The following is a 26,535-nucleotide window of genomic DNA, read 5'->3' on the forward strand; positions in this document are numbered from 1 at the left end:
AGATATTTGATATGATAACCGTAGCGTGGTAGCCTATATAGTAAAATATTGTAAACATGGTAGTGATTTTTTCCCCCAGTAGGGGGCAGTAAAAGACATGATTGTTATTTCATACCTCGGCAAACTAATATAGAAGAAGATAGAGGACAAATTCGTATACAACTGCAACGCCCCATGTCGAACTCTAATCATAACTGAAGTTTATCCATATAATTTGAATATTATCATTCGGGCACCTCACAGCAGCGCCCATCAACAATCTGCTCTGAAAGTTATTTGTGGAAGTTGGCGTGAAATGTGACTTTGAATGGAAACTCCCTCTTTTTGGTTTTGAGTTTTGCACATTTTACGAGTTTGCAGACAGATGAGCAACGCCTGTTAAAACAGGAACTTTTCATCAGAGTTGGATTCAAGATACGTCGAGAATGCGGGACCGGACCAAAGAATTGGGCAATGTGAGTACAAAGTAGGGCAGTGCACTCAGGAAACCGGCTAACGAGCTAACGGGCTAACCCCCGGATACTGTAACCATTGCCACAACTGTGATTTACTAACACTCAAATATTCTCACGGATCGCAGCCTGCTGCTCTGTGACTGACTTTTAATGTGTCTTTATGCTGAGCGTTGAAAATATAAGTCAAATTTCACAAACTGAAAGCTATCAACCTCCTGCACTGCACTCTAGTCTTGCAGTGTTATAGGTGGGGTGTGACTTTATTTAGCCTACATACACAGCAGCAATGAATGTTTGCAGTTGACTAAGTGGGGTTTTTTTTCTCCCCCAAGCAAATTCAAAATGGCACCCATTTTCAATTATTATTTGGCAATGTTCTCTCCGTTGGATTTGTCACACCCTTAGGATGAAAAGTTTAATATCACATCCGTTTAGAGCCCTGTTTCTTCTCGTAACACTAAACGATGTGCTCTTAAATTCGTCTGATATTCTTTAAAAATAAGAGTAAGCAAATTCTATAGTTTTTAAATAAATATTTTAAACAATTAACAATCTTTAATGTATCCCACTAGACCTCTGATGCCTCAGACGAAGATGAAACCACAGCTCTCATGATAAAGCCTGGATCTGAGAGCTCAGCAAATGAAGACAAAGAAAATGAGGCTTTCTTCAAAAAGGTAAATTTTTGGTCATTGTATCTCTTATTGGAAGTATCACTGCAGCTTTCAATAGTAATATGCTCATAATTTTTTAGGGAATTGTAGAGAACTCCAGAAATTAGTCACTACCTCCAAACTTCATGTTAATCGATACTTGTGACCTTATAATGTCAGTTATTCAGCATAAATTAGATTTTTGTTTCTTAAATGGTAGCCTATATGGTTTGGGCTTACAAAGTTTCCTGAGTGAAACACATTATTATCACCATAATATCTTCTTTTTCTCTTTATAGGTTCAGGATATTCGAGAGGGGCTCGAAACTATTAAGAAGAAGGTATCTGAATTGGAAAACAAACAGAAAACAGTGTTAGGAGTCCCACTTCCAGAGGACAGTGAGTAGCTTAGATTGCATTTGGGTATTTTTTACATTTCAAAGAAATTCTCCATGGAGTTTTTTCAGTTTAAGTTTTGTCATCCAACACAATGTTCGGGATGAATGATTTAGTTTGTTTAATGAATTTTATGGAATAATACCTCTTATGCTTTTATTGACATGTTATTTATGATTTATAACCCTTTTATTTATTTATAAATTACATTTTTGCTTGACCATAGGTATGAAAAAGGAACTTCAGTCCCTCAGAGAAGAAATCAAAGTCATGGCCAGCCAGATCCAAAGGAAGTTAAAAAGTGAGACTTATAAATAAACATAGGTGGTTGTTATTGAACTTTTTCCGTTGGATGTGAAAAATTAAACAATACATTTACGTCACAGGCATCGAACCTAAGAAAGCTGAAGGTGAAGACAAATATATTCCAATAAACGTAAGAATGCGGAGAACCCAGGTTAGTTACTTTTAATCTATATTACATTTTTATATACATAAACTGTTGTTTTGTCTCACAATAATATGCTCCTTCCTTTTTTCTTTTGAAAGCATGGTGTTTTGTCCCGTGAATTTCTGGAATTGATGGGTCACTGTAATACAATTCAAGCCCAATACAGAGACAGAAATGTGGAGAGGATACAAAGACAACTCAAAATAAGTAAGTGCCTTTTCTATCATGTTTTATTCCATTGATAACACTAGCTTTCTCCCATAATGTAGTAATTTTAAATAATTTTTTCCTAATTTAAAAGTTTTCTTTTGTATAATCCACAATGCTTGATCTAAGTATAAGTCCCAGACTACTGCCATATCATCCAGTGCCACCTGAAACAAAAAATAGTTTGCTCTTGATTCTTTCATATGTATTATTCATGCAAAATGATTAAAACTAATGTGAATCTGGTTTCCATTACAGCCGGTAACAATGTGACAGATGAGGAGCTGGAATCAATGCTTGAGAGTGGACAAACCGATGTTTTCACACAAAATGTGAGTGTGGTGTTTTGTGTAGTGTGAATGCATAGATGTGAGTCTTGCATTTTGCCTATAGTTATTCATGGCTTCATTTTCTACAATTACCTGAAGAAAACAATCCACAGCAGAGTGCTATTATTTTTTTATAGTCTTCTTATTACTTAATATCACATTCAAGTCTTCTCTTTTGCTTTCTTTGGAATGGATGTTTAATTTGGGTAAGATCCTTTTAGGAACAGTTCCATATGAAATTCAGTTGATGTTATTTATTGTTTTTGATGAAGTTGATTAACCTGTCTGGCCATTTAGTGATATACAGTGCCCTCCACTAATATTGGAACCCTTGGTAAATATGAGCAAAGGTGGTTGTAAAAATAAAATATGTGCTGTTTATCCTTTTGATCTGTCATTAAAAAAATTCACAAAATTTTAACCTTTCATTTAAGTAAAACAATTGAAAATGGGGGAGAAAACCTCATTATGAAATAAATGTTTTTTCTCTAGTTCATGTTGGCCACAATTGTTGGCACCCAATTATTGAAACGTCCTTTTCCCAAAATGTCAGCTCTGAGTCGTCTTCTATAATGCCTGATGAGTTTGGAGAACACCTGACAAGAGATCAGAGACCATTCCTTCATATAGAATCTCTCCAGAACCTTCAGATTCCCAGCTCCATGTTGGTGCTGCTTCTCTTCAGTTCACCTCATTCATTTTCTATAGGGTTTAGGTCAGGGAACTGGGATGGCCATGGCAGAAGCTTCATTTTGTGCTCACAAAATGACACATTTTTGTTTTGATTTTGATGTTTGTTTTGGATCATTGTCCTGTTGGAAGATCCAACCACGGCTCGTTAATGGATTTCTAGCAGAAGCGGTCAGGTTTTGATTTTTATCTGTTGGTATTTGATAGAATCCATGATGCCGTGTATCTGAACAAGATGTCCAGGATCACCAGCGGAAAAATAGGCCCACAATATTAAAGATCCAGTAGCATATTTAACAGTGGGCATGGGGTACTTTTTATCCCTGTTTGCACCAAACCCATCTGGTGGGTTTGCTGCCAAAAAGCTCTTTTTAAAAAAAAAATTCATTTGACCATAGAAGCCGGTCCCTTTTGAAATTCAGTTGTCAGACATGAGTAGAACATGCTGGAGTGTGTTTTTGAATGAGTGAGGAGGAACACAAGTTGTCCCAAACAACTTGTGGTGCTGTGTGTGCTGTTTGGTAATTTTTTTTTTTTTTTAGGCTTTCAGACCCTAAGATTCAACTAATTTCTGCAATTCTCCAGCTGTAATCCTATGAGAGTCTTTGGCCACTCAAACTTTCCTCCTCACTTCACATTAGGACGTTTTAGAGAGACGTCCTCTTCCAGGCAGATTTGTAACATCTTTAGTTGATTGGAACTTCTTAATTATTGCCCTGATATTGGAAATGGGGATTTTCAATGCTTTAGCTATTTTCTTATACCCATTTTCTATATTGTGAAGCTCAACAATCTTTTGCTGCACATCAGAACTACATTCTTTGGTTTTTCTCATTGTGATGAATGATTAAGGGGATTTGTCCTTTGTGTTTCCTCATATTTATACTCCTGTGGAACAGGAAGTCATGGCTGGACAATTTCATGCTCCTAGTCACCCTGGTGTGCTAAAAAATGTAAATATGCATGGGAATATACTTCAGAGATATTTTACTCAGAAGAATTTCTAGGGGTGCCAATAATTGTGGCCAACATATATTGGCGAAAAACATTTATTTCATAATGTGAGTTTCCCCCCACTTTCAATTGTTTTGCTTCGATGAAAGGTTAGATTTTTGTGATTTTTTTTTTATTTTATTTTTTTTTTAATGAAAGATCAAAAGGATAAATGATGCAGTTTTATTTTCACAGCCGCCTTTGCTCATATTTACTAAGGGTGCCAATATTTGTGGAGGGCACTGTAACCAGTTATAATAATTTCAGTAGAATTTTATGAAGCAGTAAAAACGACAAATAATAGGCAATGTAAGACCTACAATTGAACCTAAAGCCCCGGGTATACTTCAGCCGTCCTCGTTCGTGCACCGTCCGCATGACGTTATCTTCGTCATGCGGAGGGCTCGCGGCCGGCCGCGCAGCCCAAATTTCGAGACCGCGCGGACCGTGCGCGTGAAACAGCGCATGCGCGTGAAACAGCGCATGCGCAAGCAGGAAAGAAGAGTCCATTAGGTGGCAATACGCACAATACTGAGCACAGTGTGCAGTCGTCGAAGAAGAGTGTGTAAAGAACGATTCAAAAATAAGACGAGTAAACTCAAGCATGCCTTCTCCATCGTTTTTGATTCCTGTTCTCTTGGTGTATATTCTGAACTATGTTGCAATGGTGACTGCGCTATTTTTCTTCTCCGATCCTGCCTAGCGAATGTCCGGTTGTCTGGTAATAGTATAGAAAAAAATGCACTGCGCATGTGTCGAACCTTACCATCCTTGGTTTAGTATACTTTGAAAGACGCGCGGACGCGGAAAGTGAAGTATACCCGGGGCTTAAGTATCCTGAGGGCACCTTGGAGGTCATATTAGGACATAATCAAAGTATCTTGGGATGTAATTGCTGTTTTTATTGCAGATTAAAGAAAATCTGGGTTGTCAACATCATTAAAAGCATCGTAGAAGTAAATGAGTCTCATTTTCAGTACCTCCTTTATAGATTTATACTTCCCTTTTAGACTTTTGATTACTGTCATTCCTTCCTTCCAGCTCATAGATTCAGTTTTTTTCTAGATCCCAAAATATATAAATATATATTGAAATAAACTTAAAATATATAATCAACATTTTTAAATGAGCAGTTTTATATTTCTCCTTTGTTTTTCAGTTGATTATGCTGTTCACAATGCTTTTATAGGATTGTAGTTCTTTCCCTCAATAAATGTGTGCCTTTTGTCTTTTTGTCCAGTTTTCAAATACATTTTTGCTTCAAATCAAAGTTTGTAATATCATCAATAACCACATAGTTTTTATTAAAGTTATTATTACCAAGCATTACTGTCTGAACACCAACCAATTATTCGGTAGGGCTGGCACTACACATGATGTGTGATAATGTGAAAAATCCTATTTTATCGCACAAGCCATGTTCAGTGCCCTGAACCCTGGTGTAAAATCAAATTTTTCTTGCAGATTTTGAATGATGCTAAAGCTACCAGGCAGGCTCTGAATGAGATCGAGTCGAGACATGATGAGATCATCAAATTGGAGAGAAGCATCAAAGAACTACATGATATGTTTCAGTACCTTGCAATGGAAGTGGAAGCACAGGTGAGATCAACACTGGTTATATTTAGTACATTACACAGATGTCTAGCAAATTAAAAACCATCATGTCCTATCAGTTTAAAAACAGTGATGTTTAATAAATGTGTGGTTTTTACTCCTATTTTACTTTAAACCTGTATTTTAAGAAATTAACTTGTTTTTTTTCCCAGGGTGAGATGGTGGACCGCATTGAGGAGAACATTAAGCGTTCCCATAACTATGTGGAAAAGGCTGTTGCGGAAACAGCCGCTGCTGTAGAAACTTCAAAAAAAGTGCGCAAGGTAAGTCAATGATTAATATGATTATTTATTTTTATTTATTGACATGACAACAATAAATCATCATGATCACTTCTTTTGCTTCACAGAAAAAAATATGGATTGCAATATGCCTTGCTATTTTGCTTGTAGTATTGGCCATTATCCTGGCAACTACTTTGAGCTGAGGTGAGTCTCATCAATTGTATTGATTTTGAATGCTAACTTTATGCAACCTATTCAGGTGAAAGGTGTCTTTTATAGCCAAATGTGTTACAGCTTATGACTATTCAAAATAAATAATGTTTCTTTTTTTTCCTTTTTTTTTTCCTTACAGTGTTTTCCTTTTAATAGACTTTTTTTTCCCACCAAGTCTGTTTTGCAAACAACATGACCATGTATACACATAATTGGTAACCCAACTCTAGCTAAACATGCTTAAATTTTAAAGAGTTTATTTGTTGTTTTAGCTGCTTTGACCTATAAAGGACTTGATTTAGACTTCCTGAAAATGTGTCAGTGGCCCTACTTGGACATATAAAAAGTTACATGGTAATTACAGTTTGAATTGACTGTATAGACTGAATTTTCAAGATGGTGGACTTAATTTGCAGAAACCAACATTTAAACATGGTCATATAGGGTAGATTAAGAAAAAATGCTAATGAGATTCCTAATATATAACACTTTCATTTGGAGACAAGCTCAAGAACTCTGAGTGATGGGCTATTTCTCTTTGCCCTACTATGTTTATAAGATGTCTTTTGTGTTATCTGTTGTGATTTATCCTTTGTAATGTCATTTCAACCTGAAATTTGCTGAAAATAGCATTTAAGGTCATCTGTGTGTGTGTATGTATATATATATATTAAATACTAATTTTATACTCTGCTCTGCATTACAGTAACTACCTTTCAAAATATTTCTTCTCTTGCTCTCACAATGACATGTTGCATACATATGTATATTTTAACACATTTGTGCTCTGTCCCACTTAAGAATGCAACTTTTAAGAAATGAATATGTACAGTTACTTGTTTAGTGCCTCAGCCTTGATGCCTTTTCTTGAGCAATTACTTGGAGAGTGCCCACTGTGGCACTGTAAATGTCAAGATCACCAAGAGTGCTTATTTGGTCTCACTGTGCAGCCTCTGTGAATACTGCCACACATTTCATTCATTCTGGTGTAAAATTGTAATTTTTAATAAAAAATACATATATATTTCATTGTTTTATAGTGTTTTGTTTCCCTTATCTTGTCTTATTTTAAAATAATTGTTATATTTGGGAGCATTATTTACTGTTTGAGTACAACTGATGTCATTATTCGATATTAGTCGACTTTCCTTCCTGGTAGGCACAGTTGGTTCGTCTCACGCAAAAAGTCTTGTGGCATCCTAACATCATTCGTTAACTGTTAATATCTTAACCCTCGTGCTGTCTTTGTTTAGCAAGTACACTCAGGGTCTACACCCCAGGCAACAAAATGTAATTTTGTAACAAAGTTTTTTTTGTTTTTTTTTTAAATAAATGTAATTTTACTGTTTATTAATATTTTTACTCCACATTTGTGCAGTTTTTGGATTTATCATATTTTTAAAATTTATATAAAGAAACTAAAACAATTTTTTTTTTAATTTTTAAAAAGCTTTTTTACAGCTTTTTATGTAAAATTCACTTTATAAAAGACCCACATTTCTAACTTTCATTCATGGGGATAACATGGATAATTTGACATGGTTTAGTGTAAGATTTTTGCCCATCTTTTGGAAAATGCAGTTTTAAAAGTAAAAAAAAAAAAAAAACTATCACTTTTACCAGTAAATGGTTGCAGAGCTCCACGATTTGCTATGTGCTGTTTGACTAACTGAAAGACATCTTTTCACAAGTATTTTTCAGTTGGATTCATATCTAAATATTATGAAATCACAATTATTACAATAAAGCTACTTTTTGTCAAAGTTTAGTATTTTTTGTACTGAAAAAAAAAAACGTTTTTCAATATTGTTACATAATGAGGAGATTCCACTTAGAAAATGGACAAAATTCATCCTCAAAATATTTTTTTCAGTACAAAAAAAAAATACTAAACTTTGACAAAGTAATTTTTATTGTCATAATTGTGATTTCATAATATGTAGATATAAATCCAACTGAAAAATACTTGTGAAAAGATGTCTTTCAGTTAGTCCAACAGCACATAGCAAATAGTGGAGCTCTGCAGCCATTTACTGGTAAAAGTGATACAAACCTGATTTCAAAAAAGTTGGGACACTGTACAAATTGTGAATAAAAAAGGAATGCAATAATTTACAAATCTCATTAACTTATATTTTATTCACAATAGAATATAGATAACATATCAAATGTTGAAAGTGAGACATTTTGAAATGTCATGCCAAATATTGGCTCATTTTGGATTTCATGAAAGCTACACATTCCAAAAAAGTTGGGACAGGTTAAATGTACATATAAGGAACAGCTGGAGGACCAATTTGCAACATGATTGGGTATAAAAAGAGCCTCTCAGAGTGGCAGTGTCTCTCAGAAGTCACGATGGGCAGAAGATCACCAATTCCTCCAATGCTGCGGCGAAAAATAGTGGAGCAATATCAGAAAGGAGTTTCTCAGAGAAAAATTGCAAAGAGTTTGAAGTTATCATCATCTACAGTGCACATAGGCGTAATTTGCGGGTGGGACATGTCCCCACCACTTTTTGAAAGGGTCGATATTGTCCCCACCACTTTTTGAAACATCTCGCGGCATCTCGCGGATATCTAATACAAAAGAAACACCTCTAGTTGATTATCAATTTGTGTTAATAATAGGCGATCTGGCGCTGGGATGTGTTGTTTTTGAAATCATGTTGAGTGCTCGTTGTCGCTGTTATCAGAGGCGCAACAGTGTTCTCTTGGCGCTCGTGCACGCTGCGCAGTGTTCACATGGACGAGCGCTTCAGTCTAAAGCCCCGTTCACACCGCCAGCGACAAGCAGCGACAAAGCGACAGGATCCCATTCATTTCAATGGAGCGCTGGCGACTTCCGGCGACAAGAGCGACAGTGACCGTTGGCGACGGAATGTAGGCGTGGCAAGCGACGAGAGACAAGCGACAAAAGTTCAGATATTTCAACTTTATGCAAATCAGGAGCGAATTTCGCGAGCGACAGCCAATAGGAATGAAGCTCTCTGGAGCTCACGTCACCGTCTCGAGTGCAGGCAAGACAGACTATTTTCCACTGATTTGAAGAATTTTTATGACTCTCTAACATCAATACAGAACAATCGAAAAGCTGTTAAGACATCTAAACTGTTGAAAAGGATACTTAATGTAATAGAAACATGATTGATTTGTGATATAAGATACAGAATTTTGATTTGATTTATATATTCAAATGTCTTTGTATTCCCCTACTGTTGTTTCAATAAAAAAAAAAAAAAAAAAAAAAAAAAAAAAAAGTGCAGGCAAGACAGACAGGGACAGTTCCGGAGCGATTTCACTGTTTTATGATTTAACTGTACATACATGGATATAATAAAATGATGCATGGAAAAGAAACGGTCGGCAGTCTTGTGAGTTTGATTTTGTGTTGTTATTATATGATGCTGTTCATATTACAGTTTCCCCTGTATTGTGTTTATTATTAGGGACAAGAAAATTGATTATTTGTCAAATTCGAAAGACATTTTAGTATTTTTGACAGTATGAGTGAGTTTAATTTGTTGATAGACCGATCGTTAATCTAGTTAATTATTTAATGCACCGAGCTCTGCAGTCACAACACTCTACAACAGCAGAATGTTACTTTTAATTATTTTAAACCTAATTCCTTGTCCAATTAGAATGATTTCTTAGTTTTATATATCATTTGTGACTGCATTTTCTATAGATATGATCAGATGTGCAGTCTACCAATGACATTAGAGCGACAGCACTAGGAACGCCCACAAGCGACTTCACAGTAGGAGACTAGCGATATGCAGCGACAAAGTCGCTGGCGGTGTGAACGGGGCTTAACGCTTAACTGTTGCAGACACTCTCTATTCGTTACGTTGAATCACAAAACAAAATACACATAAACGTGTCCCTGCTCTTGATAATCACTGACGAACATCTTTGGTTTTAATGAGAAAAAAAAATCACACATGGTTGGATTCGAACCCAGAATCTCTTGCATGCTAAACGAAAATAGTCCATCAGGACAATATATTTTCAACAGCGTATCCACGTATTTATTAACTAATATACATACTCTCGAGGCATATTGTATTATAGCAGATGTAAGGAAGAAACTATCATATTAATTTTAATATCATATTATTATTATTGTAATAATACAATTACAATACCCCCCCCCCCCCCACATACACATTCCTGTCCCACCCACTTTTTAAAACAAAGTTACGCCACTGACAGTGCATAATATAATCCAAAGATTCAGAGAATCTGGAACAATCTCTGTGCGTAAGGGTCAAGGCCGGAAAACCATACTGGATGCCCGTGATCTTCGGGCCCTTAGACGGCACTGCATCACTTACAGGAATGCTACTGTAATGGAAATCACAACATGGGCTCAGGAATACTTCCAGAAAACACTGTTGGTGAACACAATCCACCGTGCCATTCGCCGTTGCCAGCTAAAACTCTATAGGTCAAAAAAGAAGCCATATCTAAACATGATCCAGAAGCGCAGGTGTTTTCTCTGGGCCAAGGCTCATTTAAAATGGACTGTGGCAAAGTGGAAAACTGTTCTGTGGTCAGACAAATCAAAATTTGAAGTTCTTTTTGGAAAACTGGGACGCCATGTCATCCGGACTAAAGAGGACAAGGACAACCCAAGTTGTTATCAGCGCTCAGTTCAGAAGCCTGCATCTCTGATGGTATGGGGTTGCATGAGTGCGTGTGGCATGGGCAGCTTACACATCTGGAAAGGCACCATCAATGCTGAAAGGTATATCCACGTTTTAGAACAACATATGCTCCCATCCAGACGTCGTCTCTTTCAGGGAAGACCTTGCATTTTCCAACATGACAATGCCAGACCACATACTGCATCAATTACAACATCATGGCTGCGTAGAAGAAGGATCTGGGTACTGAAATGGCCAGCCTGCAGTCCAGATCTTTGACCCATAGAAAACATTTGGCGCATCATAAAGAGAAAGATGCGACAAAGAAGACCTAAGACAGTTGAGCAACTAGAAGACTGTATTAGACAAGAATGGGACAACATTCCTATTCCTAAACTTGAGCAACTTGTCTCCTCAGTCCCCAGATGTTTGCAGACTGTTATAAAAAGAAGAGGGGATGCCACACAGTGGTAAACATGGCCTTGTCCCAACTTTTTTGAGATGTGTTGATGCCATGAAATTTAAAATCAACTTATTTTTCCCTTAAAATGATACATTTTCTCAGTTTAAACATTTGATATGTCATCTATGTTGTATTCTTAATAAAATTTTGACATTTGATACTTCCACATCATTGCATTCTGGTTTAATTCACAATTTGTACAGTGTCCCAACTTTTTTGGAATCGGGTTTATAGTTTTTTTTACTTTTAAAACTGCATTTTCCAAAAGATGGGCAAAAATCTTACACTAAACCCTGTCAAATTATCCATGTTATCCCCATGAAGGGAAGTAAGAAATGTGGGTCTTTTATAAAGTGAATTTTACATTAAAAAAAGGTGTTTTTGTATTAAAAAAAAAACCTCAACAAAATATTTTATTTATTTATATAAATGTAAAAGATATGACAAATCCTCCAAATACTGCACAAATATGAAGTAAAACATTAATAAACGGAACAAAATTACATTTGTTTTTGTAAAAAACAATTATTCTGGTACAGAATTACATTTTGTTGCCTGGGGTCTGTGGAGACCCCAAAGACCCTGAGTGTGACTCTTTTGTTTTTTTTTTCTACACTAACATAAAAACAAGATATCACTCCAATTTTTTTTATTTGTAGATCTAGAAAGTGTCAACTGTACAAAGTTTCATGTTATTTGGACAAAGAGCTTTTTTTAAAAATATATTTTACATGGGCGTAGGTTTGGTCTCAGCTTTGGTGGGGACACCCCCCCGGAATTCTTTTGTTGTAAGATACCAGTGATTTAATGGTGATTTCCTTTTTTATTTCAGACTGTTGGCAATACAGAATATCACAATACAGAAGTGAATCTACTTCATCTCATTATATTGTATCCTGAGTCAGGATTCCTGACCCCGATATACCATCCTGTATACTGTCCCTAAAGAGCTAGTATAACTGTATAATCTCAAAAATGCACTCTCAAAAAATAAAAATAAAAACCTGAGACTGTGTAATGCTGCACAACCAAACGTTTTATTAACAGAAATTATTATGTACATTAGTATTTACACTAACAAAAAATACTCTGCCACAAGGAAACAAATCTAAATAAATAAATATAATAACCTTTTTATAATAACCTTTTCAGATCCACCGTTTATGTTGACTGCAAGATTCTAAGTTAAAGTACAGGCTAATTGACATTCAGTTACTTGCTAACGTAGCATTCTATCATCCTGGGTAACACATACTATCACCAGTTAATACTATTTTCCACAGTAGAATCTACATTTGAAAGCCTGGTCAGTCACTACTGCTAGTTTATTTGTGTGGCTAGCTAGTTATTTTGCCTACTTACACTCTGACTCTGCTTTATGAAAAAGCTTCTTATGTCCCCTTTCTTCTTCTTGGGTGGCATCTACAAAGTACAAAAAGGGGCAAAAAAACGGAATATTAAAATGTTTTTACTCTGGCGTTTGTATGTGGCAGAGAGACAGCCCTGGTAACGTACCGTCGGCGTCGTCAACATGCGCGCGACACACACACCACCCGCTCGCTGCTAGTGCAAGCACAAAAGTAGTCCCGGCCCGCGCGTGTAGCCTGTCGTCCTGGCCGTTAGAATCGATCCAAATAGCAGTGCAAAGATCCAAATAGCAGTGCAAAGATCCAAATAGCAGTTCAAAGGAGCTTGCTAAATATTGGTGGGGACAAATTTGTCATCTCAAAATACTGATAGGGACTAGTACCTAGCGTCCCCCCCTAAACCTACGCCCATGATATTTTAGCAAACGTCGTTTGGGGTCTTAAAAGACCCTATAAGGGTTAAAGACATTTCAACAAAACAATTTTTGTTATGTATAATAAATATGTTTTGTAGATAAAAGCGCTCGAGCGACCTAATATTGCTTTAGTTAGTTGCCCCTCAGGCAAAGTCTTCTGTTTGGGAGCATATCGCCATGTAAATAATTTATAACTTTGTTAATACTGATATATATTTTTAATATACAGTTGAAATGTATATACATGAGTATATCTAATGAAAGAATACATAATTTGAAGCCTATTTTAGGATGGTCAGTCCCCTCATAATTCATACACTGGATGACATACGGGAATCCCCAGTAAGACACTAGGTAGTGCCCGACCTGTGCATAGAACTACATCTCCCAGATTGTGTTTACTTTCTGCTCCCATTTATAGCAACACTCTTGTATCGCACTGCCTGTTGAACAACACGGTCTGGACTGCGGCAGAACGAGGTTCAGGTAACATTTTATTTATGGAAGTTGTTTATTGAGAAAATATCACCAAATTACATGAGTAAACACGTCCACGTTTGGGTTTTCCCAATGACTTATGCTGATTTCTAAACTATAAAAAGTTTTTATTTTAAGATTATAAAGCTGTATCGTGTTTAGGCTACTTAAACGTTGTCTTTATATTTTGACTTATTTACATACCCGAGGTAACATATTCAAACAAAACCAGTGTGTTGTCAGTCGATGTTGTGTCTTTTTTTGTTTAGTTAGCTACGCCCTTTACATAAATGAAAGTGAAAGAACACAGGCTAACTCAAAACAAAGTCAACCATACACTAGCGTTTTACTAAAATAAACTTTTGACGAATTGAAAGGTGACGGTGTCCCCCATAAATCTCGGGATGAGTGACGGAACGGAGGAAGAGACTGTTCCCGTTGTAATGGAGACCTCGTCATACTCGCAGGTAGTTTTCAACGATGTTCCTCCATCATATCCGCCAAACACCCCAGTTTCGTGCTGGTACACTCTCACCGGTGCTCTGCAGCCCAACCCGAGGGACTGGATCGGTGTCTTCAAGGTCAGTAGCCTAATTAATAACATTAACTCATTTACACTTTACAGACTCTACATACTAGTATTTCCTGTGATTGCCTATTTATTATGGCCACACATGGCACGTTTTGCATTTAATAATGGATAAAGATGTACTATAATATTTCTTTTAATGAAGTTGAATTAAATCTGTTCAGGTTGGATGGAGTTCGACACAGCAGTATTTTAACTATGTATGGGTGGAACCTTACCTGGACAATGTTGGACCTGAACCGCTTGTGCAACATGTGGTTTTTAAAGGTAGGCATCTTCCTGTTTCTCAGTTCAGCTTCAAAGGGATTTAAACACTGCACATTTTAGATTTCTGCTTTATTTATCATAACTATCCAGTATTTTGCTCCATAAACTGTCTGACAAGTTAGTCAATATTTGTGTTTCTTTATGACTGTTCAAAGTCAGTTACATAAAAAAATGTAGATTTGTCTAATTTGATAACAAAAAGTATGATTGACTGCCCCTTGACTAAGTGGGTCATACTAGATCTTAAGACACTGTTTTAAAATGATGCCTGCTATGTTCATGCAACTTGCCCCTGGTGTAATTACTGTGCATCAATGCTGTGGATGTGACGTTGTGCTGCTATTTTAGTAAAGACAGAACCACTAACTTGAGTGGTCCACATCTACTCATCACGTTACTCAGAGTTCCTAAATCAAGGGACCTTGTGATGTGTCAAGTGTCTCAAGAATTTGGTTTGCTGCCATGCACCGCTTTCTTGGCAGTTAATTAAGTGTGGAGCAACTGGGTGAGGATTACTTGAGCATGGCAGGGTAGTTTTTTATTTTTTTTAATATCAAATACATATTTAAATATTTCTCTTGATCTCGAGTGATAGAATAGACGTTAAACTTTGGACCTTAATAATCTAGGGATGCACTCATAATAATCCCCTCTGAAGGACATCAAAACAAGATGTCATAGAAAGTATACCCATGATGTGAAGCTTTACCTTTTAAATATGAAGATACATTTCTAGCTCTGACTGATTTTAAATTGTAATTTGGCAACCCCTGAAATAGGTCATACCATTAAAGGGTTAGTTCACCCAAAAATGAAAATTCTGTCATTAATTACTCACCCTCATGTCGTTCCACACCCGAAAGACCTTCATTCATCTTTGGAACACAAATTAAGATATTTTTGATGAAATCCGAGAGGAATTTTTCTCCTCAATAGACAGCAATTTAACAACCACTGTCAAGGTCCAGAAGGTTACTAAAGACATTGTTAAAACTGTTGACGTGAATGCAGTGGTTCAACCTTAATTTTATAAAGCGACAAGAATACTTTTTATGGGCAAAAAGAAAACAAAACAAAAATAATGACTTTATTCAACAATATCTTCTCTTCTCATACGTTGTTTATGTCCAGCACTTCCAGGTTCTACGTCAGAACGCCGACTCATTATTGGCCGGCTCCTGCCTCAGCATCACACATATGCGTATTCCCATCGCTTCATAAAATTAAGATTGAACCACTGCAGTCACGCCGACTGTCTTTAGTACCTTTCTGGACCTTGAAAGTGTTGATTATATTGCTGTCTATGGTCGAGTCATACATCTCTCTGATTTCATCAAAAATATCTTAATTTGTGTTCCGAAGATGAATGAAGGTCTTGCGGGTTTGGAACGACATTGAGGGCGAGTAATAAATGACAGAAATTTCATTTTTGGGTGAACTAATTTTGAGTTCATTTAAACAAACAACAACAACAAAAAAGTTGAGAAAGCTTTTGTAACATTATCACTGCCGTTCAAAAGTTTGGGGTCAGTACGAGTTTTTTTTGGAAAGAAATTAAAGAAATTAATACATTTATTCAGCAAGGATGCATTAAATCAAAAGTGACAGTATACATGGGTTTCATGTGACGTCACTGTATTCTATCGCCGCCATATTTGGGACCGGTCACAGCTGCGCGCCCTGTTTAAGTCTATGGTGACAGCAGCTACAACTACCAGAGGAAGGCCAACGAAACGCTTTCAGAAGGTTCACAACAAGTTTATAATATATCTTGGATATGTGGTGCTGTTAGCCGTTTCAACAGTCGTCAGAACTACAAATTTATTTGATCCCAAAGTAGTTAGATCGGCAGAATTATTGGCTTCATTCAGAAGGGACCACACCACTGGCAGCCAAACAGCAATGCACAACATTAATAACTGCTGGGACTGTCATTTACGTAACATTATAACGAGGACACTATTGTAATAAAATGTTGTGAATTCTCTGTGTTGTTGTTTCAGCGTGTTGTTGTGGTAAGAGCGCGTCGACTGAGTTAAACATTGATTACATAACTTGTTCAAACTTCACTTGTGCATTCGCGTCATTTTGTACAGATAAAACTTATTAATTTTATGAAGTATAAATATCTGATTATTCTCATAAAGGATGTGTTTCGTTGAGGTAAATAACCCACAGAGCTGATGATCATCTATAGCTTCAGTGCGAGCGCTCAAAAAGACAAAACATTAATATGATTGGGACTGTCTTCTTCTTATACATGATATTATAATCGTATATACTTGTAAAATAACGTTGTGAATTATTTGGGCTTATTTGCTGTGTTTCGGAGTTTCAATGAGGTTACTTCAAGTTCATCTGTGCGTGATTTTGTGCAAATACTAGTTGTAATATTATTTTTATTTTGTATTAATATCTGGATTATTTTATATAGGATGTGTTCCGTTGATTAATTAAAAAGTTGAAAGTTAATTAACTTTCAGTTTATGGGTTTTTTTTATTCTCTTCAGCTTCATTAAGTCATTAAAATGTTTAACGTTACTACACAGTATTATTAAAACTTTAATATTTCTTTTAGAAAACGAATGCATTATTTTTAATAACTAGCTCTTATATTCTAGTATTATTTTCATCAACACATAGTTTGATTAATAATAAGGATCATGAACAATAACAGATTTTTTTTTGTATACAATAACATCAATAACAGATTCATTTTGATAACAGTATTATTTGAGCTGCGCGCGCTGAATGAACACCCGTAAACTGAAGCGCTTTGCTAGAAGGTTAATTAACTCAACAGGACACATCCTATGGTAATTCATATATATTTATACAAGCTATACATAAAATTACAACTTATATTTGCACAAAATCATGCACGCATGTACTTGAACTAAGTAATGTAGTCAGCTGGTGTCGTGAATTTGTTCATCCTGTAACACGCCGAAACACAGCAACTAGAATTCATAATATTTTCAAATAAATCAAATAAATTTGAAGTTCTGACGACTGTTGAAACGGCTAACAGCACCACATATCCAAGATCTATTATAAACTTGTTGTGAACCTTCTGAGAGCGTTTTGTTGGCCTTCCTCTGGTAGTTGTAGCTGCTGTCACCATAGACTTAAACAGGGCGCGCAGCTGTGACCGGTCCCAAATATGGCGGCGGGCATAGCGGAAGTGACGTCTTTGAAACCCATGTATAGACATTTAAAATGTTGCAAAAGCTTTATATTTCAGATAAATGTTGTTCTTTTAAACTTTCCATTAATCAAATAATCCTGAAAAAAATTGTACACTTTTTGTTTTGAACTGTTTTCAACATTGATAATAATAATAAATGTTTCTCAAGCACCAAATCGGCATATTAGAATGATTTCTGAAGGATCATGTGACACTGAAGACTCGAATAATGATGCTGAAAATTCAACTTTGCCATCACAGGAATAAATTGCATTTTAAATTGTAAAAATATTTCACAATATTACTGTTTTTGCTTTATTTTGGATCAATAAATGAAGTCTTGGTGAGTAGAAGAGACTTCTATTAAAAACTTTAAAAAATCTTACCGTTCAGAAACTTTTGATCAGTAGTGTATACTTGAATATATACCCTATATACTAAATTCTGACTCTATATGATACTGATTTTTTTGTTCTCAGAGAGCTACCTGCCCAAGGATGATGGGGAGTTTTACCAGTTCTGCTATGTGGACAGCAATGGCTATGTCAAAGGAGCCAGCACCCCATTCTGCTTTCAAAACCCAGCAGAATCAAGCCTTGATTGCAGCTTGGAGAAGGACCTGTTGGTTATAACAACACAGGTACAACCTGGACACCATGTGGTGTTAAAGTTTCTAGTAGCTTTTTCTTTCTGCTAGCCACTAAAAGATTAATACTAATACCAAATGTCCACAAAATCTTCTGTTGAATGAGTAGGAGCAGGCAGAAAAGATGGAGAAAGAGAAAGAGGACTATGTCAAAGAGATTGAGCACTTAAAAGAAACAAATAAGATCCTGAAAACTGAGTTGGATGAAAGACTGCACGAGATCCGCCGTCTCAGGGTTAGTCAGATTCTCTTCCTTTTACAACACAAGTAAAATGTATGTACTTATTATGTACAGTATTTGTGCTACCTCCAATTGTATTGAATGTTATTGTAATGAAGGTCAACTGACTGTCATGTAATGTCTCGTGCCATTTTTAGACATCTGTCTTTGTGTAGTGGGGAATGTTGTACTACTTGTTGTCCTAATCAGTGTCTTGTTAGTAGTATTTATATTTTATAGTAGTTTTTTTAGTAGTATTGTATTTATAGTATTTATATCCTATAGCTTTTCATTTACATTTTCAATTTATTACGTTTGTGTCTTTTTTTAAATATATTTCTGTATAGTTTTAATTAATTTTCTTTTTTTAGTAGTTTTAGACTTATTTCAGTTAGTTGTCAAGGCAACATTTCAAATTTTCATTAAAGTTTTTCATATTTGTATTTTATTTTATTTCAATTCAGTAACCGAAAGCTATTTTAATAGTTTTTGTTAGTTTTAGTTAACAAATGACAACACTGGTTCTACTACATTGCTCTTGTTCTATTTTAAATCTTTTTATTGATATTTATCAACCCAATACATAATGATACATTCAATGAAAAATAAGAGATTACAGATTGTCTCAACATTGTTCTTGTTATGACAAAACATCACTGTATATCTGCAGTGGTGAATAAAGTGATCATATATGTGCATTTATATTAAACTGCAGAGCTCTCTAGATGATGTGAAGCCAAAGGATAACCCGGAAACACCACTGCCAGATGTAAAGAGTTTTAACTTCACCGAAGAGGTAAAGATCAAGTTGAAATGTCTGTAATTTAGGGTGTGTTGTTCACACTTGGCAGGTTTGGTTCTATTAAAACAGATTGATGCGATTGCTCCGTTAGTGCGGTTCTTTTGAATAAATGTGAACGCTGCCATCTTGAACCCTGGTGCGCACCAAACAAGTGGACCAAGGGTGCTTTCACACCTGACTCATTTAGTTTGGTTGAATCGTACTAGAGTTTGTTTTCCCCTTTGGTGCGGTTCGTTTGGGCAGGTGTGAAAGCAGCAATCGCACTCGGGTGCGCACCAAAAGCGGACCAAACAAGCGTACCGAGACCTCCTTGAAGAGGTGTCGTTGGTACTCTTTCAAACGAACTCTGGAGTGGTTCGCTTGAGATATGAAAGCAATCCAAGACCATTGAAAAGATGGGTCTCAGTCCGCTTTCAAACAAACTCTGGTGCGGTTCGACTGAAAAATGAATGCAACATGGGCCGAAGACATGTAAACAAATCTGTAACACAGTTCGTATATATGGGAAGAAGGAGGCGGGAAGCGGCGAATATTCAACAAAACTTTAATACCAAAATAAACAAAGAACATAACGAAAGTAATGCCGGCAGACCCTCGCGGACTTCTGCCGGCCACACAAACATAATAAAACATAAAATAATATCCAGGCCTGGTCCTCTCTCGTCGTTCACTGTCGTCGCTCCTCCTTTTATGCTCCCGGAGCTCCTCCGTGAGAGACTTAAGGCCGGTGCGCCTCCCAGGTGTAGCTCGTTAACTCTCGCGCCACCGGCCTCGCGCCGTTCCCTCACGGCGTTCCCTCACGGCTCTCGCCCGCCCTGCTCGCCACATAATCAAAAAAAGGACATGATGTCACGAGATGCGACCCTAGAAAGGACAGAATGCTCAAGCGTACCTGTTTTTTTCTCATCATTGCCCATCACAGTTGGATACAGGCATCTCCTTTCAGCAGATCTTCGTTTGTGTGTTTGACGGAGGGATTCCTGCCGCTGTTTTGATTTACACATTTTATAAGCTCTTCACTAGTTTTCTGTCAGCTCTATCATATAACGTTATATGTACGCATATACGGCGAGCGCGTTTAGCCAAGCAAACAGCATTGTTTTGGATGTTCGACAAGTTCAGTCGCAAAATATACACCATAAAAGCCATTTCTTTTGTTTTGTATCGTTAGGTTCACTGTTAAAAACGACAGTGTGTACGCCATGCGAACAAGGACTAAATGTATAATTTTCTTATACCAAGAGAACCGAACTACAAGTGTAAACACACTCTTAATCTGTCTAATTGAGAATTGTATGAGATATGTATGACTTTTATCAAACAAAATTATTTACAGTCACTGAACAATCTTCATGAAAAGTATGATAGAGCTGTTCAAAAGATCCACTTGCTTAAAAAAGAAAAGGCTGAGTTACAGGAACAGGTTGAACTCCAGGATGCAGAAATCCTCAGGTGAGTTTCCTCATTATGGAAATCTCTGTTCCGACATATGTTTATTTTATGCAAACATTTTATATGTAAAAAAAACATGTCATTTTTCTCCAGGCTGAGTACCTCACTGAAAGAAACTGAACAAAATTACAACAAAGTACAGGACCAGGCCAAGTTGCTACAGGTTTGCAAATGCTTTCTCATTATGTGTTCTTAGCGTTAATGATAATGGAGTCATTCTACGAAACAGGTACAATTTGGACTTACACATTTTTAGATTTTTTTTACCAAAATGTATTACTTTTCTGAACACCAACAACATTAATGATATATTTAACTTCCAGAAAAACATATTTTCCCATCTCAGGCATCAAATCCCAATTATTGTTGGTCATTATTTTAAGTTATGGACACTATGGGAGCTCTCTGAATATTATTATAAAATGTATTTGTGATAAAATCAACATTTTCCTATTAATCAGATGTCCCTTACACTAATTCAGTAATTGCAAATATAAAAAGTTACATAAAATCTCACACTTTTGCTATACTAAAGCCTGAAATGGGCACTTTTTGTGACAGCAACCTCATCATCAAGGCTTTGAACTAAAATCAGTATTCTTATGATTGCTCTGAACGAACTTTAATTACTTTTTCATAAACTTGAAATAATAATAAAAATGTTGGTGTGACGGGGTTGAGATTTTTGTCGTTGTCCAAATTGGCCAATGCTCTAAATCTAGTGAATAAATGGAGAGCACATGGCATGCATGATATTAAGAAATCATGAATAATGTTGAAATAACAAAGATAATTTTCACAAGTAATAGTTTTTTATCTTTAATTGATGTAACGGGGTTGAGTCGTTAAGCTTGACACAATTTCACAACATAATTTAGTTATAATTATTAAAGAAGGTGGTAACTTGCCTGTGTCTGTTCACAATGTTGTTCAGAAGACTTCTATGATGTCACTTCCTATTAATGATGTCACATAAGTATCAGTTCATTATATTACTGAGGTACGGAATTAATAATGTGATTTTAATGAATAATCATGTATTCACTTAGAAAAAAACATTACCAGCAAAAAAGCACAGATGGATATTTATGGGAATGGCAAAATGTATGGACTTTTTTCTCATAATATTATTATTATTATTATTATTATTTATATCCCAAGTACACTTGAGGGACATGACAAAATAGGTGGTGTCAACTGAAAAAAACTAAATAATTTCTAATATAAAGATAAAATGTATGTCATGTTTTTATACATTATTAAAGGAGACATTTCAATTAATACAAAAAGCTTTTAAAAATATATTTTGGTGACCCAATAGATGAAATACACTGAAAAAGGTCAGAGGGACCGGACCGGTTTCGTGGAATGAGTCAATTAAGAATAAAATGATTTATTTCTGTAGAACCTGTCTTCATAATCCATGACAAGATTAAGACACAAAAATACAAGAGACAAAATAGAGATAAAATGAAAAGTAAACAAAATCAAATTAATACAAAAAAGGCAGGAGAAACAAGTTGTGGCATGAGTCAGAGTAAATAAATATTTCTTGGCTGGTCTGTGAGCTTTGCCAGTTGCCTTCAATGCCATTTATATTATTTTAGGTGGATGTGCAAAGCAGCAGGAAAGACAATGAGAAATTGCAGATTGAAATCCAGGAGCTCAGGATGAAAAAGACTATGGAGGATCGGAGTGCTGAAAACAAAGCATTACAAACATCCATGTCAGAGCAAGGAGCACAAGAGAAAGAACAAAAAGTGAGGCTTGCCACTAAGGCTTTAGAAGTTTGAAACATTATGACTTCAAATCATTCATCAGAGAAGTAATCTCTCTGTAACCGATCACTCAGGTACAGATTCAGGCTCTGCTAACTCAGCTGACAGAAGCCAGAGGGCTGCTTCGCAGCGAGGTGCAGAACTGTAAAGAAGCCTGCAAGCGTGCAGAAGGAGCTGAGCAGGAATTGAAGGAAGTGAAAAAGAAGCTGGAGGAGATGACCTTAAAACAGGCTGAGGGCGAGAAATCCAATCAAATCCAGGTATTGAACAGTGTCTTGGTTTTCAGACTTATGCATTTTACTTTAAACTTTAGTTTTTGTGAGTATTAATATTCAGTATTTCAATCCTGATTCAAAACAATTTTGTCATTACAGAAACAACTTCAGCAGGCACAAGACAAAATTTACGAAATGGCAGAGACATCAAGATTAGACCGAGAGATGCATGAGAAAAAAAATGAGGTGATCTGTTTTGTTATGACACAGATTAAACATCACTGTTAGGTACTTTACCATTCAGAAGTTTGGGGTCGGTAAGATATTTTAATGTTTTTGAAAGAAGTCTCTTATGCTCACCACCACCTGCATTTATTTGATTAAAAATACAGTTAAAACAGTAATACACTGCCCGGCCAAAAAAAATAAATAAAAAGTCGCTGTTGGATTTTAATAGGCAAATACTTAGTCTATGGATGGATCATTATTACAGTGATTATTATGTTTCTAGCATGTTATATGTTTGGCAATGGTTCTTTTAACCCTAAAAGATTGAGTGTGTAGCTTTTCTTTTCTTAAACAACCATGTATTAAAGGGTTAGTTCACCCAAAAATGAAAATAATGTAATTTATTACTCACCCTCATGTCGTTCCACACCCGTAAGACCTTCGTTCATCTTCGGAACACAAATTAAGATATTTTTGTTGAAATTCGATGGCTCAGTGAGGCCTGCATAGCCAGCAATGACATTTCCTCTCTCAAGATCCATTAATGTACTAAAAACATATTTAAATCAGTTCATGTGAGTTCAGTGGTTCAATATTAATATTATAAAGCGATGAGAATATTTTTGTGCACCAAAAAAACAAAATAACGACTTATATAGTGATGGCTGATTTCAAAACAAGCTTCGGAGCGTTATGAATCTTTTGTGTCGAATCATTATTCGGAACGCGTGTCAAACCGCCAAACTGCTGAAATCACGTAAAAAAGATGGACGACGCGACGCCGCTTTTCCATTGTAATGTGCCAAAATCCGATGGCGCTGACTGCGCAAAAACGTCATAAAAAAAAAAAGGTTTGCAACCTGGGCATCGAGAAGGTATCGTCCGTGGACAGGCGGAGCCGCTGTATCAAACTTCCGCCCAGACGACTGCGTCATATTCCTGTATTTTAAATAGACTATAAAAATTATACACAATTTAAAATTCTACCTATAAAATAATAGCTCTGTTTCTAAGCTTATTTTTGAGACAGCAAATAAATAAACTCAATATAATGCACTAGAAACAACTCTAAATCGTCAGAAACGGTTGCCATTTTAAATCAAGTTCAAAACGTCGGAGATCGATTGCTGTATTAGAGTAAGCACTATTTGTCCTGCTATATTATTTTATACCCATAAAAATAATAAGTAAGTGCGAGATAACGATACCTGCTTTTTCCCGATTTAACATTAGGTTTTTTTAACTAATAACATTTTTTTAGCTTATAACGCCCACATTTAATGTTACAGAGAAAAAGTTCAGTGATCCGTCAATCCTGTATATACAGATCTGTTAGTACGTCGCTGAACAACTATTTTGTTGGTGTTAATAACAAAGGAATCGAAAATAACGGTTACCTTCAATATCCCCTCGAGTGACAGTTCAGACAAGCTGTCAAATTCGATATTTAATGACGACACGCCCCGTTTTTAGTAAATTGCATAAAATTATCATCACAAAAACGAACAATTGATCTTAACAATTACCTTAAATGACCAAAACCATCTTTCAGAGAGGAAATTTATTTTTAAGTCATTCTCATTCGCTGGCTATGCAGGCCACAGGGGGCAATCAAAGAGCCATCACTTTTCAGGATTGAGACACACCCGGCTAAAATCACTTGACTTTGGTGCTCCGAACTGCTGATTCGACACAGAAGATTAATAACGCTCCGAAGCTTCATGAAGCAGTGTTTTGAAATCGGCCATCACTATATAAGTCAATAATTTTTTTTACATTTTTTTTTTTTGCCACACCAAAAATATTTTTGTCGCTTATTAATATTAAACCACTGTACTCACATGGAGGGATTTAAATATGTTTTTAGTACATTTATGGATCTTGAGAGAGGAAATGTCATTGCTGGCTATGCAGGCCACAGTGAGCCATCGGATTTCAACAAAAATATCTTAATTTGTGTTCCGAAGATCTTACGGGTGTGGAACGGCATGAAGGTGAGTAATAAATGACATTATTTTCATTTTTGGGTGAACTAACCCTTTAAGATGATCATGGCCATATTCCAGGATGACAATGTCAAGATTCATCAGGCTCAAATTGTGGGAGGGAGAATGAAGAATCATTTTCACACATGAATTGGCACTGACTTTAACCTCAGTGTAAGTTTTTGGCATGTGCTGGAGAAGACTTTACAGAGTGCTCACCTCTTGCATTGTCAATACAAGATCTTGACCAAAAAATGATGCACCTCTTGATGGAAATAAATGTTGTGATGTTATTTCCATCAAGAGGTGCATATACTCTCACATGCGTCAAAGTAGCCAGAGCAACTTTTCTTTATTTACGGATATGTGACGCATGTACGCAATTTCCTGCAAAAACCATCCCATTTAAAATAAAAACAGGTTTAATAGGTTTACCATAGTGAATCAGGGTAAGACAAAAACATGTTTTGGAAGAAGGATTAAATAGAAAGTTCAAAAGGGCAGCATTTATTTAAAATGTCAGTTACTGTCACTTTTGCATTAATGTGTCCTTGCCAAATAAAAGCTGTACTGACCCAATATTTTGAACAGTAGTATATTTTAAAAACTTCAGGGCACTGAACTACATGCCAGTCTATTATTATTTAATTATTATTATTTGATGTAGTAATTCTTTTTCCTTTTTATCTCCAGGAACTGCAGGCAGAAGTAGATAAACTTCGTAGGGCATTGTTTGACTACCAGGTCGCATCTGTTGCAGCAATGTCTGATCAACAACCCAACCCTCAAAGCCCACCCGCCTCCCAGGAGCAAACATACCCACCTGACTCTCATTTTTATGAGAGCATTGATGATTTGACAGGTTAGTACAATAACAGTATTTATAAAAGGAAATTGAAACATTCAGTTAGACAAAAATCTTGTCTTAAAATTAGTGTTAATCTGATAACCAATTTTATTTGTACATTATAGCAAATCCTGCAGAAGTAATAGAGGTAATGACTTTTCCTTATGAATATTTCAAAAATGAGTTTCCACAGAGGTCAAAATGATTGAATTGTATGCATTTCCTTATGTACAGATTCGGGTGTGTCAGCACTGTCAGGAGAGATTTCCCGGCATCAGCGAGGATGAATTAGAACAACATGAGCAATCTCACAAAGTGTGTCCTTTCTGCACTCTGGTCTTTGACGACTGGGAACAGCAGACATTTGAAGATCATGTTTACGGTCATGAGGATTAGTCAGTTCTGATTTCTAAATATGATATAATGTATTTAAGAAACTATGGTGTCGCTTTTTAAAGTACTGAATGGTCCAGGATCTTCTAGATATGCATCACTTCTCTTTTATTATTAGCTATTATCTATCTAATAGGGAAATTCTTTTTTTATTTTTATTATGCAGTGATTGCCATATCATTGAAGAAATTGGAACAAAATGAATTTATATATAGAAGATCTAATACCGATAAAACGATTGCCATTTTCTTTTATTTACCAAAACTTTTTTCCAATGGTTAATCTTTCAATATTTAAAATAATAAACATATAAAACATATTGAG

At 35.9% G+C, this 26,535-nt stretch overlaps 2 protein-coding genes across 3 annotated transcripts; both read left to right on the forward strand.

The window, feature by feature from the left end:
• The first annotated feature begins 170 nt into the window (after positions 1–170).
• stx4 (syntaxin 4) lies at positions 171–7,252 on the forward strand. Its single transcript, XM_048170616.1, has 11 exons — positions 171–455; positions 1,028–1,132; positions 1,408–1,507; positions 1,731–1,805; positions 1,891–1,961; positions 2,054–2,162; positions 2,421–2,494; positions 5,639–5,776; positions 5,944–6,054; positions 6,141–6,219; positions 6,368–7,252. Exons 1-10 carry the CDS (start codon positions 426–428, stop codon positions 6,216–6,218), a joined length of 891 nt encoding a protein of 296 aa, XP_048026573.1. The 5' UTR covers positions 171–425; the 3' UTR covers position 6,219; positions 6,368–7,252.
• Positions 7,253–13,454: 6,202 nt separating this feature from the next.
• Positions 13,455–26,530, forward strand: calcoco2 (calcium binding and coiled-coil domain 2). Of its 2 annotated transcripts, none has more exons than XM_048170564.1 (14): positions 13,455–13,611; positions 13,980–14,183; positions 14,356–14,458; positions 18,125–18,285; positions 18,401–18,526; positions 19,227–19,307; positions 20,650–20,765; positions 20,859–20,928; positions 22,373–22,525; positions 22,618–22,803; positions 22,918–23,004; positions 25,665–25,833; positions 25,944–25,966; positions 26,053–26,530. In XM_048170564.1, the coding sequence occupies exons 2-14, from the start codon at positions 14,007–14,009 to the stop codon at positions 26,212–26,214; spliced, it is 1,614 nt and encodes a 537-aa protein (XP_048026521.1). In that variant the 5' UTR covers positions 13,455–13,611; positions 13,980–14,006; the 3' UTR covers positions 26,215–26,530. The 2 variants fall into 2 exon arrangements, with proteins under 2 accessions (XP_048026521.1, XP_048026522.1); XM_048170565.1 differs by having other exon boundaries at positions 13,492–13,605.
• The last annotated feature ends 5 nt before the right edge of the window (positions 26,531–26,535 follow it).

Source organism: Megalobrama amblycephala, linkage group LG20, assembly GCF_018812025.1.
Source record: "Megalobrama amblycephala isolate DHTTF-2021 linkage group LG20, ASM1881202v1, whole genome shotgun sequence".
NCBI lineage: Eukaryota > Metazoa > Chordata > Actinopteri > Cypriniformes > Xenocyprididae > Megalobrama > Megalobrama amblycephala.